Below are 19239 nucleotides of genomic sequence, written 5' to 3' on the forward strand. Positions count from 1 at the left end.
GAAGAGGGACAGCACAACTCCCGAAGAGTTCACATTTTCAATGCAACTGAATAGCTGATAATGGCCGCACCTGCTTGGTGTTTTTATTTTGCTCATTTCTTTGGAGGATCTTCTCTTGCTGAAAAACCAAATACACAAGCATGCCAATACGGCCATACCTCTTCTAGCGAACCCTACCATATAACTATGCTCGTCAAAGAAAAAAAAGAAAGTATCGACAGCTCTGCAATGTGCTTAATAAAATTCATCCATACGCTTTAGTGGAAAAAAGATGCCTATTAGCAGAGTTGCGCAACTCATCAGGAATATTGATTACACTGTTTGAAGTCTAACTTGATCATTAAGGTGACAAAACTGTAGCAAATAACAGGCATCTTGTTTGCAGCCACGGGAGCACTGTGCACTGTGGCATCCTATGAAATTTCCAGCCAAGAAACGTTTACTTTCAATACCACAAATGCCCTTCTGAAGGGGTTTTACATGCTCGCTTCGCAGGCTAAACTTGCCGGTCTCTGCACTATAGCTTGTCTAATTCGGCACAAGTCAGCTTTCCAGACTTCCATTTGCAAGACACACAAAACATGTCCACCCTTCTGCAAAGAATTTATTTTGGAGCCACCGGAACTTTTTTGCTTGTGAAACAGCCTCTCTGTGTCATGCTACTTCCCCACACCAGATGAGTAAACAGATTCACTGAAAAAAACTTTTACGGCTGCAGTTCTAGTAGGTTCTAGCATACTTGTCTAGGGCCAGTTCACTGGGTGTTAATGCCTGTCAGCACAGTGAGTAGATGCCAAAGCATGCGAGTGAGTTGAGGCAAGTAAAAAGCTCCAACTCTGCACTAAAGCAAACGATGCTACACCATATCACAGCCCACCTAGCAGATTTTTCTCTCTTTTTTTTTTACCGATGGCCTGCCAAACCAATGCCAGTGGAAGGCCTCCTGTTTGTATCACTATAAACCACTAGTTGAGGGGCAAGACATTTTCTTGCCTATTATAGCTTGTCTTACTGCAACTGTAAGCATAATCGTGTGCCTCCCCCTACTGCGTCAGTTGCAACAGCTAATACGCTTAACAGATTCCCGTGAACAGTTCTGGAAAAACTTGGTCCTAAGTCCAGCAGCTCTGAATGAGACTCAGGCTATGAGGGACGCCGTATTGAAGGGCTCCGGAAATTTAGACCACCTGGGGTTCTTTAACGTGCACTGACATCGGCTGTCTGATCCTGCTTACATTACGATTATCCTCTTTGCATCACCCATTACTTTTCCTTGGTAATGTCCACTTATCTTTAGTGACTTCTTCACTTCCAACCTGAAACGCCTATCTACCAGCTGTTACACTGCAACATTCACGCTGGACAAGCGCCGCCCCTTGCATTAAAAGAATGTTCAAATGACCTGCAGCGCGTTATGAATGTCAACACTTCTTCAAAAACGTTGGCAAAGGATCGTTGGGATTACTAATAAATGCTGCCAAATTAGCCCAACTGCCTTTCTGGTCCTTTTATGCTGATCCATTTGCCGCTGTCATTGAAAGCACTGTCCGCAAAGCTTTCACAAAAGACAGGCCTCCTGGCTGCCTGAAGAAGGAAGCAGGTTGCATAACCTCTCTAGTGCCCAGTCCTGAATGAATGTAGCATGGCCTGATGTGTCACTGGCATTGCTTGGTTCTCACAAGGCTGTGTCACTGCCGTGCAACTTCAGTTTTAGTGCCATACATTCAGGAGAGACTGGGGCCAAAGACCAGCCTCGACATGAAAACTGCTGCTAATTCAAATGCAACAGCACATAGCGTGCAACACGCACTAACTCTGCTTGCCTTCTGGTTGACTAGAGACCCAAACAACTCAGACAAATCCCCAAGCCGAACCTACGGCTGACAAGCATTCCATGCAGTTACCGCCTGAGCTCTGATGCAGCACACATGCACTTTACATTGACAGGGACCCTTTAATACGTATGAGAGAAGCATGCGTCAGTTGGCTCCTAAACACAAAGCGCCAAAAACAGTAGGCGAAAGTGCAAATGCACTCCCTGTGCAAAAAGCTAGTTAATCACGGCACCAGAGACGCAGAAGTATCAGAAAGCAGTCACCTGCTAAGACTGTGGTCTCGTGCGTGCAGGTGCAACTTGGCCTCCTCGGGCAGCGGCTCGAAGAAGGGGTGGTCGAGGGCCTCTCGCAACGTGATGCGTTGTGAAAGTTCGTATGCCAACATCTGGGAGATTAGGTGGAAGAGCTGCCGGCTGGCCTCGTCTTCCATGGACATGTATCGCTGCAAGTGCACAACCGGTGGTGCCGTCAGCAAAAATGCGCGCCAAGTGAACACCTGCCTCCCAACATGCGGGCCGAGCGACACCGTCCGGGCACTACTCACCTGAAGTGGTTTGCAGTTCTCCTTCACGTAACGGCCCGCAGAGCTCTTCTCGTCCCAGTCTAGGCGGCCGTGGTAGAAGTACTTGGTCCTGCATCAGGGGCAACACACCAAACATGCAAGATTTCTGCGTAACAACCATTATTCGTCAGCTTCCATGGTAACAGAGGCCAGCAAAAACACTGTTCAGAAACAAGAAAGTTTTTACCACAAGAAACCAATGACACGCACATCTATAGGAGCTTGGTATTAGCCAAAGATAAGTAAGTTCTTGCTAAATGATGACAGAGTTCCAGAAATCAATGATACGCACACCTATAGGTACTTCGTATTAACCAAAAATAAGTAAGTTCTTGTTAAATGATAACAGAGTTTTGCCTAAAAGAAGAGAAACGAGAACCTAATAGAAGTGATCTGATACGACAACGAATATATCTTACCACAATAAATCAGTATTTTAGCGCTAAAAATCCACACCTAACAGAAAAAATATGAGGGGCTCTCAATACTTCCTTACGTGCTCCGAATGCGAAATCACTCTCTCATTGTGAACTCTGTTGTGAGGTTCATTAAAGATTCTTTCCTTTGCAATGACACACCTACTCGTCAGCATACAGTACAAAGGAAACGCATACACTAGGTTAAGACATACGCTAAGATCTCACGCTCTTTTGTTGCTTATGGGTTGCGTGCTCACCTCGCAACCGTAAGGTCATGGTTAACTTCGCCGCACCTTTGGAAGAAATTTCATTCCTTCTACTTTGCTGTAGACGTCGCTATCCTAATGTCCACTGCTGAAGCCACGCGACAGCATGGTGACGTCACAGGAATTTCGTGCCATGGGCGCCGACAGACGGTGGCTTTTGTGCTAACAGGACAAAGTGCTTCTCCAGCCACTAGGACAGAAGACATGGATGGCAGCTCTGCCGAGATGTATGTCTTTCACACAATTCTGACACCGTCCCGTGGCTCAACTGTTACGCCTGCAAGAGAAGGCACTCAATACAAACTGTGTACATATGTGCTCAATGCAACTCTAATGCTAGCCTCATAAATAAAGTGACTACATTGTTTTACAAAAAAATTTGAACAGTTTTTTTTTGGAGGGGAGGGGGGCAAAATACAAGGCTAAAAAATAGACAGTGCAACACTGCTTTCATAAAAACTTGTGCAATTTGTCAAGACAAGGATGCTCTGAAGTTGTGGGAGCTTCCCCACCTAAGTTTTCTTCAGCCCCAAGAGCTTTTTATCACACATTCTAGGGCCCAAACGCACCTCAGGGGCTCCGAAGAAATGTCACAGGCTTGCCTGCGCAAACTCCTTGCAAATGTCTCCTTATAGATTTGCACACCAGTAGTGCCGCTATATTGTGCAGATATAGCAACTGCAGCTACATATCCAGGTTATAGGTGGCGCCACTGAGTGCGTGCAGACTCAATGTGATTAGGTTGTGGGCCAGTCGCACATTTCCAAGACATTTAAAGCATGTTAGACGCATTATATTTCATCGATATGTACATGCATGAGAACTCCGTTTAGGTTAAGTTGTGGTAGTTAACAGCTTGTGAAACGAACTGCACTCCGTTTCATACATAGCAGGCAACGCTGCGGAGGTTGCTGGAGTAGTGCGGACGCGAAACCGTATTATTCTTCCACGTATCATTCGTCCTCCTCGAAACTGCGGTCATTGTTTGAACCAATACAAAGAGCGGTATAAAAATATGTGGTAGCATTGAAAATCATCGTCGAAGCTGCGAGGCGCTCAGTGTTCGGGCTCTCTGGCCATAATTTTCACGGAGAGCGAACTACTTTTTGGGTGCGGATTTAGTAGAAGTGATTCCCCCTGCCAACTGAGCGTCATACCGCCACGTGTACTTTTTGCTTCTAGAAATCTCTACGAGTCGCAGGACGAAAATGTTACAAGAGGTAAAACGAAGTGTTAGCTTTGGTTGTATGGCGAACTACTTTTTGCGTGTGGACTTAGCCTCCGCGAACAGCCACGCTAGCTTTGGCAGCGTTGCCTGCTATGTATGAAACGGAGTATAGACAGCAGTGAAAGGCACAGTGAAAATGCAGCAGTGATTAGCCGGAGACTGTCGGAGATTGAATAGTACCATTATAGCAGTATAGTCACCTGATTTTGGTGGCATGTTTTTTTCTTTGGAGTGATGCGCAAGACATTACTATACTTGGATCACCACGTGGTATTCACCTACAGCCGTTTAATAACTTAAGTTTTCCTTGCTGTCTCTTGGTGACCACGTTAGGGCCCTCCTCGTATCTTCTCCAGCCCAACCACGCTACCCGATCCTAACAGCACAGCTCCTGGAATAGCCTAGCAGCCGGCAGTCGTTCTGGCCTGTGCTTTGTGCGCATGTGGTAACTCTCAGTGAGTTTATCGATTTGCTACATAATAGGGCCCTGATCAACCAGTAATCGAAGCACCCCCCCCCCCCCCCCCCCCCCCCGTCAAAAGTCTACAGGCCACACCATTCATTTGTAGTGGAATGAATGTTGAACGCTCTGTCTTGCGGGGCACGCGTCAAACAGCGTCTCCATCGAGAGCAGAAACCGTCTCCAAGCATATCAAGGCAGGTGAGACAAGGCAGTTAAGCCGTCGCCATCGCTTCGGCCCGCCCACAACAACCCAGGAGTACTACTTCGGTTCTGTGGATGTTGATTTTCATATCCGTTGCTCTATTTTTCCTGCTCCTTCTTTACCAAATATTTCGTGTACTTGCTAAATGAGTGCTCGAAGATTATAGTGCACTACTCAGAGTTTACTGCATAGGCGCGAAATTTCCCTAGGAATGGACCGATGAGAACGACACTCCCTTACACTCCTTTATATCGCTGTGTACAAACTGCTAGGCTCGTTTACATGACATAAAGCGCAAGCTGCGCTGTAATCATATCAAATCATCTAATTTTTGTACCGGATGTACCCTTGCTTGTTCGTGCAGTGCTGCAACTCTGTAGCGAGCCCCATTGAGATCGCGCGCTTGAGAAACACTTGGTAGCCGGATTGTCGACATCGCTACGACCGGCGCTTCTAACTGATTATCCCTGCTTTCTACGGTGTGACGAATACTTAGTTTTAAATCACTTTATCGAAAAATATGATCGGTGATTGTTCGCATTAAATTAAACGGCCCTACTTAATTGTTACCCACAAGTGCCGGCCACAACGGAAGCTGGCTGCCCAAAGCATTACGCGGCGCTCTGGGTCCAGACATATTGTCATGTTGTAGTGACGGCAGTCCAGCGGTCAGGAAGACACCGAGAAGGCTCGCAGATGAAGCGCTTTATTTGGGCTGACTTGCGCCCGCAAAAGAACTAAACCGCACGGCAGCGGCGTAAGCAACAAACGTGCTCGTCAGGCGTCGGACTACGAATGCCCGCCGCTCGCGGCATCGCTCAATTTAAAGCTGGCAAGGAAACTTCGAGATAACAGGTCAAGAATATCTACAGTAATCAGGAAAAACATACATGGAGCTCTTCATGGCTGTGATCAATTGAGATTAGCCCGCTCGCTTCTCGCGACACGAACAAAAAATTATAAAAACCATTTCCTGCGGCCTTGAACGCGAACGAACGGTCACTACAAGGGCACGTGGCAATAGCATCCCGTTCGTTATATGCGCGCAGTGTATTGTGAGCAATAATCGATTTCAGTTAACTGTTGTCAAAACTACACTTGTTCGCTATTTGCATTTGCTAAAACTTGTGAATTCGCATTACACAATTCCCAGAATTGCACACATGAACCCCGCCCGGACCCCTCCTTATGCCAGGAGAGCAAGCTGCCGGGCTAGTTGGTGATGCATTTTCTGAAGAAGTTAGCGCAAAAAACTTTAGGCCTTCCGTGAATGAGCATCATCGTCACTTGGCAGAAGGAGGGCAGCTGTTCAATTGTGCGCATTATTTTTAGTTGATGATGGCTTAAATGTTGTTCTCATTAAAAAGCTCTATCTAGACAATAACATAGAGATTTAAAGACGTATTAATTCTCAAAATATTTTCTTCATTTCCGAGAGCTGCTGTAGAGACTACAAACCCGCCTTGCCGGGTAATATGAAGCGAGTTCGCCGATCTCGCCACGGGGAAAGTGCGTCCTGTAGCGAGTGTCACTAAAGTTCATCGTGAGACACTCCGCGAGCGGCACTCTAGGCGAATGTCAATCGTTGAAAGTGACACTAAAAGCACCTGTGCAACGAGGGTATAATCGGTCACCGAATTGGTTTGAAGCTTGACATTGAAGGTGACCCTGGCGAAAATAGCGCAGCAGCAGCCCATGCAGATATAAAATGTTGGCGCGATTGAGCTTCGCTTCTGTACTTCTCTGGCCACTGCCCGCGGGCACTATGATATCGCCGCAGCCGATCACGCCTCGTGCTAAACTGAATCCTGTGTCCTTCGATTAAAGAGCTTCTCTCTCTCTCTCTCTCTCTCTCTCTCTCTCTCTCTGTCTCTCTACAACACTCGCTCCCGCTGAGCATCGCATATCGCCGTCTTCATCAACTTCCATGGTTGGCACGAACAGATGAGATCGGCTCAACATCGACCAGAGCTTAACCAGAGTCAGATATCGTCGCCAGACGTGCCGACAACCCAGCAAAGCAAAACCATGAGCCAACCAGGCTAAATATATGCGTTCGCACGTGTACTTGGTCTGTCTACGTTGAAACTCTACCAATTTTTTAACCACCACCAACGCAAGAGAAGTTACGGCGGAGACGACGAAGTTCTTCCCGAGCTCGACCCGCGAGCGCACGCTGTAGAAAACCGGTGGTCGCCATTAAGACTGGACATCCGGCGTTACTTCTTGACTTGTCTGAATAACAATAAGCCAAGCTGCTGCTTTTCTGTGGACGTCGTGCTTATCATAATTGCGGGCTGTCCGCGATGCTGAACGAAAGCGTCAGGCGCACGCACGGCGGGAGGCCCCACCAGCACCGCCATCACGGGTTCAAGGCATCCGAAGCAAGCGCAGCCGCACCACCAGGTGGGCCCTCTTTCAGAGATTCCCCCGATGGAAACATCTCGATCGCCACGATGAAATGTGTCGGGCACGCACCAACCGCTGTCCACTTTCTTGTCGCAGGAAACGAGCAGCAGCATATCGGTGAGCATGTCCCGGCTACGACGAAGCAGTCTCCAGAACGAGATTCAGCAGCGAAGTCGACCCCTTCGATGCCCCCACCGCCGTCGACGACGGACGCGACGACGCCCCCGCGCAGACGGCGCCTCAGTGCGCGTACGCAAGCGGGGCCGCACGACGATGGTGGTGGACAACCTCCAGCTTCCACGGCAGCATGGACTTCGAAGCCCACTTCTACAAAGACGTCGCCCTCACTCTACGATCCTGAAAATCCTGTAAGAGATCTTTCCATCTCTCATCGGTTACATCCCGGGATCAAATCCTAGCCGCGGCGTCCCGATTTTGATGCCGGAATTCAGTAACAGCTGTGTGCTAGGCGATATCAGCAGACGGTATTGAACCAGAGGTGGTCGAAATTAATCTCTGGCTCTCCACTACAACGTCTCAGTTCACCCATTTACAGGTTTGGGACGATCAACCCCATGCACCATACCACATGTGACTTTCTTTATTGACAGGCCCGGACGATAAATGCGCTCAGAGGTGGAAAGCAGCTCTCGAAACACCATGCAATGAATTTGGCGAGGACCTTATCTTCTCTTTTCAATCTGTCACAAATTTTCATTCTTAGGGCCCTGCCTCCAGCTGCAAAACAACAGCGATTTTTAGTGGTCACACTCAGGGTGCATTTTAATGTGAGCCAAACGGCCATCTCACTTATTACTCTTGGCTGAACATAATTTGCTGACATTGATAGTTATCGTTAACTGTAGGTTAATATTTTCGGTTGTGCACTTCTGATCTGATACGTGATCGACACTTCAATGCGTTTACGGCGTGTTAAATCTTGAGTCAGCGCATCAGCTTAGTCCGTGATATCATTGTAGTTTTCCAGACACATCGTCATCTGTTTTCCTAAATGCCGAACTATAGCGCTTTGTTCGAGGAAAATAATTAGCCATTTCTGTTGTATATCCCACTCCGCCTAAATGCGTATTGCTCTTTATCGACGAGATATTACCAGGCAGTGTATGTGATCATTCAGTAGAAATTTAGTAATTCTTCTGTGGGGCCCTGTCCTCTCGGTAATCGCCATTGCCCTTCTACATCGCTGGGTTTCCAGACTTTCCGCGGTGATGAAAATGATTTGTCCCTGCCACACTTTTCGTCTTCCGTCTTATTATTATAAACCTCGCAGGTCCCATCGACGAAAAGGAAAGCAGGAACAGGGCCAATAAAGGACAAAACCAGGGCAAGCTTCGCTCTTTCGTCGCTGGCGAGTCCTACATCAATCAAGGCCTTTAGTGCCACCGGTCCTGGCGCAGACCCCCCTTCCTTAAAGGGCCCTGACAACGCCGGGGCAGCCAGCGGACAGCCCGGAGCCGGCGTGGCTCAAGTCACCACATCCTTGCCACTGGCATCGGCTCCGTCGTCCGCAGAGGAAGAACATCCGCAAGAACCAGGCGAGCCGAGGCCTGCGCCATCCAAGGAAGACGATTTGATACAATCAACTGCAGCTGCGACAAAGTCTCATTCGCGGCTAGAAGCTGCGCTGGCAGCGTCGGTGGCAGGTGGTCGTCCAACTGTGCAGAGTACGCGGTCGCGAGGCTCCAAGATATCTGTAGGCAAAAGACCCACGTCTGAGCAGACAGACCAGTCCTTCTTCGAAAAGATCGACATCGTGAGTGCTCAAGGGACTTTTCTAGCAACTTATTTGCAAACGCAAGGCAACGAAATCTATTGCCGCAATCATTGAACTGAATCTCCTCGAAATGCGACAGTAGTTAGGCAGGAGCTCGTAGCAGTGCTTCGGGGTGCTATACAAATCGGGATCCGCGGTCGAAGCAGTGTACGCCACATCTGATGGCAAAAATAAGTATGCTAACTTTACGAAGCCGTAACGTATAGTCAGAACACTGCAAATGACCCTATTTATTAAAGCTGCCCGTGCTGGTCCCTTTAAAAGAACAATATTAGCACTTTTAATGAATCCATAAAAATAGCAGGCATAAATGATTGACATAAATGATATACATAAATGATTTGCGTGGTGTTGTTTCAAATTCTGTATCCATAACATTATATGCTGATGATTTCCTATTGTTCAAATAGATAAAGGAATCCTCAGATCATGGTTTCTCCAAGATTCTCTGGCAGCTATTAATTGATGGTGTGTGGATTGTAGCAAGGGTCTTAACATCAAGGAAACTATACTGCTTCGTGTAAGAAGAAAAAAAACATATTAGCACTTTCACTTATTCTCTTCAAGGCTCCAACATTGAACAAGCTGCCAGCCATAGGTACTTAGGACTGATACTTACCAATCAATTGAACTGGTCAGCGCGCATATCCCAAAATTCCTCTTCAGCATTCTCAATATTGTGTTTCCTAAAACGAAAACTCAGTTCCGCTCCCTATAATACTATGCTTTTGGCATATAACACTCTTCTTCGGACGAGCCGCCGCGGTGGCTCAGTCGTTATGGTGCTCGGCTGCTGACCCGCAAGACGCGGGTTCGATCCCGGCCGCGGCGGTTGAATTTCTTTGGAGGAGAAATTCTAGAGGCCCGTGTGCTGTGCGATGTCAGTGCACGTTAAAGAACCCCAGGTGGTCGAAATTTCCGGAGCCCTCCACTACGGCGTCTCTAATAGCCTTAGTCGCTTTGGGACGTTAAACCCCATAAACCAAACCAAACCACTCTTCTTCGGATGAAGCTTGAATACGCATCTATCATTTGGAATCCGCATACGCAAAAAAACATTTAATCCCTTGAAATCATTCAAACGAAAGCCGTCAGGTTTATTTTCCGCAAATACAGCAGATTTGATTTTCCCACAAAGCTAATCGCAGAAAATAACGCATTTCTATCAGACCACCGCGAAATAAACCGAATTTTGTTCCTTCGTAATATTCTTTCACCCGAGATAAACATTCCAGTACCTAACTATGTTCAACCTTCTACCACCAGACGTACACGACACACTAAGGAACACACACTGCAGCCAATCTTTGCACAAACAAATTCATTTCTTCCCCCGAACCATCTCCGAATGGAACTTGCTCCAAGAATCCCTTTTTCAAAATAGTAATTTTAGCAACGCATTGGAAGAACATTTCCTTGGTCAAAATAGTAATTTTAGCAACGCATTGGAAGAACATTTCCTTGGTTAAGTTGTCTCATTTTGTATTTTTAATGCTGTTGTTTTTATCTTCCCTTTGTTATCGCCGAATAATGCTGTGTGTTGTTTTTTCGTTTATTTTTTATGTTGTTATATTGTTTGCCCCTCCTCCTTGGGCCACATAGGCCTGCAGTATTTCTAAATAAATAAATAAATATCCAACAGGGCTCCCAAAGCAGCACCCCCCCCCCCTTCCCAAATCAAGCACCCCCCCTTCCCCTAGTATAGAAAGTTAGCTTGGGCCCCCCTCGAAAAAATTTCTGGCTACGTGCCTGAACCGTAGTCTTGTTGGCCTAGGATGCGGATGCGTGTTTAAGCATTTACATTTCTTATTCTTTCTGGGAAATAAACCATTTCCTATTTTAAAAGAAATGTGCGGTATTTGTTTGTCTATTCTTGAGGGCAGGGACGTAGCGAAATGAGGCAGGCAGAAATGTGCGCCTAAGAAGAGCGCTGCGATTACTTATTACTTAGAATAATTACAATTACATTTTATATAAAAAAGCACCATACGCAGCTAGTACTGCGTCACATCAGGGAGGAGATTCCCAGCGCTCGTACCCGTTTTAGATGCGAGTAATTACACGAACTCAGTAGAAAATTTGAAGGCGCCAATGTGTTGGTTCACGGGGGTGCTGCAATTCTACTGGATGTAACTTTCGGAATATAAGCGCCCGTAAGTGCCCAGCAAAATTCGTACACTAGCGCAGTGACTAAAAAGTTTGACCGAAGACTGACGGCAACAATTATCTGACCACGCAATGGACGTTTCTTATAACGAGGGCACACTAAATATTGTGATGCCGCATTATGCCAAAAAAAAAACAAAATGCACATAACTGCTTGTGCACCGAAAGGAGAATTCAGCAGAAAGTTTGCTGTGCGTGTTTCGTTGGTGACCCGCTAAACATTCGCGCCCTATCTGGCATCTTGTAGCGAAAGGAGAGCTTATCGTCGGTCGGCGTACAGTACACGTCGATTATTCGCCGCGCGATGACGCGCTAGCGAGAAGTTCTTTGGTGGTCTCGCTCCATTTAAACAACATTTTGGAACTTCTGGTGACAGTGGTTTTGCTTCAGCTGAAGCATTCGATTCCCTGCTTGTCCACGTTTTTTTATCTTATAGGCGTCACTCTGCTGCAGAAGTAACCGGCACACAATACTGCTATTGCTTGGAAGGCAACACTGCTGTGAAATACGGTGTTGCTGGGATGCGTCAAGCCCGGACGATCATGCCTGTCTTACCCACTTTCATTTGCTAAGGAGCCTTTACTTATTACCAAAAAGTGTCGAATTCGTTTATATTCCCAAATTACTCATCACCGTCATGAGACCGCCTATGCCCCTGAGAGAACAAATGCCTCTCCTCTATGTCTACATTAACTCTGTCCCGTGCCAGCCGCGGCCACCGTATCCCCACAAACCCCGGGAATTATTTCTTCGAGTAAATACCCAGAAATCGAGAAAAGCGCCTCTGTAGCTTCCTTGGGTGTCACCACATGGCGCATGTCTTTTGAATGCCCAAAAATAGCGTGTTGCCATACACCTTGACGTAAGAAAGAAAGACAAAGACCGAGTGGCTACCGCTGAAGCACGACGCTCACCGACACATACGACGCTCACCGGGCGTAGTCCCGATTTCCTAATATGTTACCAATCGCCCACGTTTCACGTTACCGTCGGTTCAAAATCTGCTTGCCTTCGTGCCGAGCGAAAACATTCATTCAGGATCACAGCAGCCATTTTCAACACACAAGGGCTTTGTAACAGGACTGTTAGTGTGGCTAGCGCTAGACGCAGTAATGCCAATAAGATTTGTAGTCAGTACCCTCGTATCGGCCTCTGGCTTCCCAAATGTACTTTCCAACTTATTTTGGATAGCAAAGGCTTAAAGAGGGTGGACGGTAGAGAGGCGGCAGGAGGATGCAATTCCTGACAGCACAAACGAAAGCGAGCACGAGTTGAACGAGAACCTCAGTCCGCTAGGAAACGTTTCGACAAGCGGACTTGTCATGCAATGTTGGATAGCAGACTGACACCCCCCTCTTCCCTTGCTCAAAGTAGTGTCTGATCACCAGTGGACCTAAAAATGCACCTACGGATGAGGCACCAGACAACAGCCAATTTTCGCATGGTTTCTTCAGGTTAGTGCAGGAAAACGCACGTTTCTAGATTTTCGTGTACAATTTGGGTTGAACCTTATTTTCCAGAAATCTCTTGGAGCGGGTAAAAGCGGGTTTTGCTCGAAAACAAAGGGCGCTATGTAACCCAAAGATTCATATTTTCCAAAAGCTAAACGCTAATCGCAGCACTAAAAACACTACCGCTAGATGGCGACTTAAAATGGCTCGAAAGGTATATTCGCGGGGGTGCTGCTTCGAGGTAGTTGGTGTAACATGACAAAAATGGGGTACAGCGCAAAGAGACGACGAGGTGGAGACGAACGACACAGGCGAATTGTCGTTAGTCTGAACCTCGTCCTGTGTTTGCCCTGTTCCCCCTTTTTTGCCACGTTACATTCACTCCGCGATGCAGAATTACCAGGCACAAAATAACACTCCTCAATGCACAGTGCAAATTTTAACAACATCACCATCAGCCTGACTACGCCAACTCCAGAGCAAACGCCTCTCTCCTATGTCGCTCCAATTAACTCCCACCTTTTGCCACCTGCGGCCAATCTATCCCCGCCAACTTCTTAATCTCATCCGCCCACCTAATTTTCTGCCGCCCCCGGCTACGCTGGCATTCTCTTGCAGTGATCTCCGTTACCCTTAAGGACACGCGGATATCAGTGCCTTCGCATTACATGCCCTACCGAAGCCCATTTCTTCTTCTTGATTTCGACTATGATGTGATTAACTCGCGTTTGTTCCCTCCCTAATTTTGCCCGGTCTCTTAACGTTAGGCCTATCAATTTTCTTTCCTTAGCTCGCTCCGTTGTCCTTTAACATAAGCTGAACCTTTTCGTTAGTCTCACATTTCTGCCCTATCGGCGAGTACCGGTAACATACAGCTCTTATTTTCTTTTTTCTTCGGGGATATTGGCAAACTTACATTCATGATTTCAGGGAGCCTGCCTTATGCGCTCGACCCCAAGCTTATTTCTGTGCAATGCACATCCGCGGTTTTCAACGTCGCCGTTTCAGAGCCCTGCGCTGGTTGATTTTCATCACAATTCGTTGAAACCGCGTCTTACTTAAGACGTAGTTGAAGCGAGTATTGCGATGTTATCAATCGATATAACTAGAGAAAAGTAGGCACATATAATTCAAAATGTTGTAAGCATACACGCAGTTTTTTTTTTTTTTCAGATTTCGTTTTTGCGATATTGAATCGAATAATATCTTTATTTTGCAACAAGATGTTGCGAGAAAAGCCAGGAAAAAAGTGGCTCAGAGAAGAAATCACGATATCTCAACCTGTATAAATAACAGCACTGACGGTAGCGCGGATTTTTATTTCCCGCTGCGATGAAGCACACGCTAGATCATATGGTTTGGTTTATGAAGGCTTCACGTCCCAAAGCGACTGAGGCTATGAGGGACGCCGTAGTGAAGGGCTCCGGAAATTTCTACCACCTGGGGTTCTTTAACGTCCACTGATATCACACAGTACACTGGCCTCTAGAATTTCGCCTCTATCAAAATTCGAACGCCGCGGCGGGGATTTATTTATTTATTTATCGTCATACCCACAGCGCCATTGGCTGGCATTACAGTGGGGGGGTAGAAGAAAAAGTACACAAATGCCACCGCGTGCAGGTGGTTACAAAAAAAAGATAACAATGAGATAGAAAGAACACGGAATTATTATACACAAAAAAATGTCACAGCATGGAAGAAAATGAATCATTTGATAATATGGACACTACTTCCTCAGGCAGCTTGTTCCATTCCGAAACCGTTTTGGGGAAAAAAGACATTTTAAAAAGGTCAGTCCGGCACCTGTATTTTTTAACTTTAAGTGAATTATCTCTACGTAAAGACACGTAATCAGGGTTGGCTATATATCGAATCCGCGCCTTTCGGGTCAGCATCCGAGTGCCATAAGCACTGAGCCATCGCGGCGGCTTGATTAGATACAGGCGCTACAGCTGTAGGTGCATGCACGAACTCGATACGCCGGTCAATCCGCGTGGGCATGCAGGGGTGAAATAAGCATGTTCGGCTGCTTCCGAGACTTAATTCGCTTGCTCCCGAACCTGGAGAAATGGCTTTGTTGCCAAGCAAGCTGTTCGAGCTTGACACTGCTATAATAAAATCAGACGGCGGAAAGTGTTCTCAGAACACTGTCGCACGTATATACTTACTAGCTTGGAAAGGCGTCCCTCCTTCACAGTGAAGTAGTTACTATATCCAATTTTTTTCACACACTTTCATCGCGGCAGATATCGAATGTAGGAATCCTAAAAAAATATAGCATTCGCACCTCAGTTTTTATACGTAGGGTTTATTGCTTCAAAAAGGTGAATAAACGCGCACAACATATGTGCGGGCGCGAACGCACAACTTTATAAGAAAACAGTGCGTGGGACCTTGGAACAACCGCTTGATCTAGAGAGCTTGCTAGCCCTTTTAAAACTAACCGAACACGGGAAAAACTAAACTGAACACGTAGCAAACTAAGCAGTAATCGGCGTGTGGTTATTACAGTGCGCTTAGTTCGCCACGGCACGAGCTATGGGGGTTTGCAGATGGAGCGCACTGAGAGCCCATGGCCACGATTTGCCTGCACATTAATCAATGCGCTTCTTCGTGACTGGAATGCACGCTTGAGTACAGGCGTAGGCCGGCTAAAAAATTTGCCTTCTCTATTACGCCGTTCAAGTATGCGTCTATATATATTCTCGTCCGACCGACTATGCGCTATTGGAGAGTTAATGAATGACCGAAATCGGCTTCTAATTTCGATCAGAGGCAACCAAGGTTGCGGTCTCTATCTTAACTTAAACGTAAACCACCTGGAAAGCTTTCTGAAAAATAAGCGCAAAAAGCGAAACTTGTGCACTGCAAACTCCGTACAGCGTCACTACGGACCTCACACCGGTTCACCAGCGACCCAGCCGCCGTCTCCGCGGAGAGTCGCCTGAATTTGGGCCCCTTCCCCCGCCAACAAGGACGACGCAGCCTCGACCGCCGAGTCCAACTGACATGGCCACTGACACCAGGACCCAGCCGCCGATCCAGCCTCTACCGTCGAGTCCAACTGCCATGGCCGCTGACACCAGGCCCCTGGCGCCGATCCTTTGCCACCCACCGCGAACACCGCCATCTTTTCACGGTGACGTGTTCGAAGACGCTGAGGACTGGCTGGAGACGTTCGAGCGGGTCGCACGCTACAACGGCTGGTGCGACGAGCGCAAGCTGAATAACGTCTACTTTGCCCTGGAAGAGTCTGCTCGGACGTGGTTTGAAAACCACGAGGCTACACTTCCCACCTGGGAGACGTTTTGCCGGAGTCTCCTGGCTACGTTCCCCAACGCTGACCGCCGGGAGAAGGCCGAAGCTGCGCTGCACTCCCGAAATCAGCGCACAAACGAAAGCGTGCGCATGTACACCGAAGACATGACCCGTCTTTTCAAGCGCGCCGACCCCAACATGACAGAGGAGAAGAAGCTGCGCCATCTCATGCGTGGGGTTAAGCAGGAGCTGTTCGCGGGCCTCGTGCGCAGCCCACCCCGCACGGTGGCGGAATTTCTAACCGAGGCGACCACGATGGAGACGACGCTGCAACAACGGGCCCGCCAGTACAACCGGGACATCAACTGCATGGTGCCCGAAGGCTTTTCGTCGTGTCTCGGCGGCAGTGCAGACACCTTGCGTGAACTAATTCGCTCCGTTGTCCGGGAGGAACTGCAACGGATCCATCTGCCTCAGGTTGCACCTGCGCCGCTGGCAGCGCTGTCCGAAGTTGTCAGGGACGAGGTGCGACAGGCTGCGCAGGCACCTCCTGTCCCCGAAGCGCCATCCCGGTTCGATGACCGACCCACGTACGCATCTGTTGTACGTCGCACGACAGGCTACGGTCCCATTACCCCAACGCCTGGCGTGAGCAACATCGGCAAGCGTGCCTGGCTACGGTGTGACCCCGTCGACCTCCGTGAGTAACATCGCCACGTATTCTGCAACCGCATCTGCTACAGCTGGGCCACGCCCTCGCAAGTCGGATTTGTGGCGTACACCGGACCGCAGGCCTCTCTGCTACCACTGTGGGGAGCCTGGTCACCTCTACCGCGCCTGTCCGTACCGCCAAGTGGGCCTTCGCGGTTTCCATCCCGACGCACCCTGCCCTCAGAACGGCGAACGACCGCATGAGATTGCACAGCATCTCTGGGCACGCCAGAACCCTGCCTACTCTGGAAGGCGCGAGTCCCGTTCCCCTTCGCCTCTCCGTTATCGCTCTTCCAGCCCTGGCCGCCAGAGTAGCTCTGCTGGCCGTCGCTCGCCGAGTCCGCGTCGGGAAAACTAACACCAGCGACCTCTGGAGGCAAGGCCGCTGACGTCGGGACGTGTCAAGATCCTCCATCGCGGAACCCTAGAGCCGACGATACCCGGACAGAGAGAGGCAGCGACAGTATCAGATACGCTGCATCCGATTTGCGTGTGACAATTGATGGCACTGACATTACCGCGCTGCTCGATACCGGTGCTGATTACTCTGTTATGAGCCGTGCCTTCGCTGGAGAACTTAAGAAGGTTCTGACACCGTGGACGGGGACCGCCATTCGCACCGCTGGTGGCCACCTAATTTCCCCTGTGGGCAAGTGCACGGCTAGAGTTGGGATTAGTGGTTTTACGTACGTTGGTGAATTTGTCGTACTCCCCGAGTGTTCCAGAGACTTGATTCTGGGGATCGACTTCCTGCAGTCGAACGGCGCTGTGATTGACTTTCAGGAGGCACGTGTCACGTTCTCGACCAAACAGGCCGTGGCGCGCTTTGACTCCCGCGATCCCTGCAGCAACGCTCTGCGCATTGTCGAGAACGACGTCACGGTGCCGCCGCGGTGCAGTGTTCTGGTGCTCGTGCGGAACGACCTCTTTCATGACTACGAGGGCCTAGCGGACAGCCATAGTCCACTGCTGCTTAAGCGGGGACTTGCCGTTGCAAGAGGTCTCGTCCAACTACGTGACGGCCGCACCCACGTCCTCCTGACTAACTTTGCCAACGAATATAAGCACCTGGCCAAAGGCATGACTATTGCCTTCCTCCACGACGTTGCTGAGGTTCCAGGTTTGTGCACCGTGGGAGGACCCTCTCCGGAGTATGCTGGCCCACATCACGTTCTTCAGTCAGTCAGAATAAATCCTGCCTTGCCGTCGGTTCAGAGGGATCTTCTGTCGGCCCTCTTGGCAGAATTTGCGGACTGTTTCGCTACGTGCTCGAAGGTCGGCCGAACTCCACTCGCCAAGCATCGTATCATCACTGACGAGACTACGCGACGTCTGCCAGCGCCCATATCGTGTTTCCCCGGTGGAGAGAGAAGCCATTCAGAATCAGGTTGCCGAGATGCTTGCAGACGATGTCATCCAGCCGTCCACTAGTCCGTGGGCATCGCCTGTGGTTCTTGTCAAAAAGAAGGACAATACTCTGCGTTTCTGCGTGGACTACAGGAAACTTAACAGCGCGACCAAAAAGGGCGTTTACCCGCTGCCCAGGATAGATGACGCGCTCGACCGATTGCGGAACGCCAGATACTTCTCGTCATTGGATCTTAAAAGCGGGTACTGGCAAATCGAAGTGGACGAGAGAGACCGGGAGAAGACGGCTTTCGTGACGCCTGACGGCCTCTATGAGTTTAAAGTGCTCCCATTTGGTCTGTGCTCAGCACCGGCTACTTTCCAACGCATGATGGACACTGTCCTCTCCGGCTTGAAATGGCAGTCCTGCCTGGTGTACCTGGACGATGTCGTTATATTTTCGCCCACCTTTGACCAACACTTGGAGCGGTTGCGCATTGTGCTACAAGCGCTCAAATCCGCGCAACTCACCATCAAAGCCGAGAAATGCCATTTTGGCTTTGAGGAACTTCGCTTTCTTGGTCACGTTGTCAGCGCACAAGGTGTTCGCCCGGACCCTGACAAGACTGCTGCCGTCTCAGGTTTTCCACGCCCAACTGACAAGAAGGCCGTTCGCCGGTTTTTAGGCCTGTGCTCCTCTTATAGGCGCTTTATTCGAGATTTCTCGAAAATCGCGGAACCGCTGAACGCACTGACCCATGACGACACGCCCTTCCTCTGGGGGACCGACGAAGAGGCTGCATTTGTCGAGCTTCGCAGCCGTCTGCAAAGCACTCCGATACTCGGCCATTTCGACGAGCATGCTGCCACGGACATCCACACAGACGCCAGCAATGTTGGCCTTGGTGCAGTACTGATCCAGTGGCAAGACGGTGCAGAACGGGTCATCAGTTATGCTAGTCGGACACTTACGCGCTCCGAGACCAATTATTCTACGACGGAGAAAGAATGTCTTGCAGTGATATGGGCCATCTGCAAGTTCCGACCGTACCTCTACGGACGACCCTTCCGTGTGGTAAGCGACCACCACTCCTTATGCTGGCTGGCGAGCCTCAAAGACCCCT

The 19239-nt window shown here is 48.9% G+C and overlaps 1 protein-coding gene and 1 long non-coding RNA gene across 2 annotated transcripts in view; one reads left to right on the forward strand and one right to left on the reverse strand.

Annotated features, from left to right (window-relative positions):
• Window positions 1–2098: 2098 nt before the first annotated feature.
• LOC149370088 (uncharacterized) overlaps window positions 2099–19239 on the reverse strand; it is a 55406-nt gene continuing 38265 nt past the window's right edge. The window contains exons 2-3 of the long non-coding RNA XR_016285502.1: window positions 2380–2467; window positions 2099–2277 (exon numbers count right to left, since the gene is read on the reverse strand). This is a non-coding gene — a long non-coding RNA (uncharacterized LOC149370088). The remainder of the gene's footprint in view (window positions 2278–2379; window positions 2468–19239) is intronic.
• On the forward strand, window positions 7496–9233 carry LOC149370089 (uncharacterized). Its single transcript, XM_089567521.1, has 2 exons — window positions 7496–7752; window positions 8676–9233. The coding sequence occupies exons 1-2, from the start codon at window positions 7570–7572 to the stop codon at window positions 9231–9233; spliced, it is 741 nt and encodes a 246-aa protein (XP_089423647.1). The 5' UTR covers window positions 7496–7569.

Source organism: Amblyomma mixtum, chromosome 1 (genome assembly GCF_055824585.1).
Source record: "Amblyomma mixtum isolate Tamu chromosome 1, ASM5582458v1, whole genome shotgun sequence".
In the NCBI taxonomy this organism is placed as follows: domain Eukaryota; kingdom Metazoa; phylum Arthropoda; class Arachnida; order Ixodida; family Ixodidae; genus Amblyomma; species Amblyomma mixtum.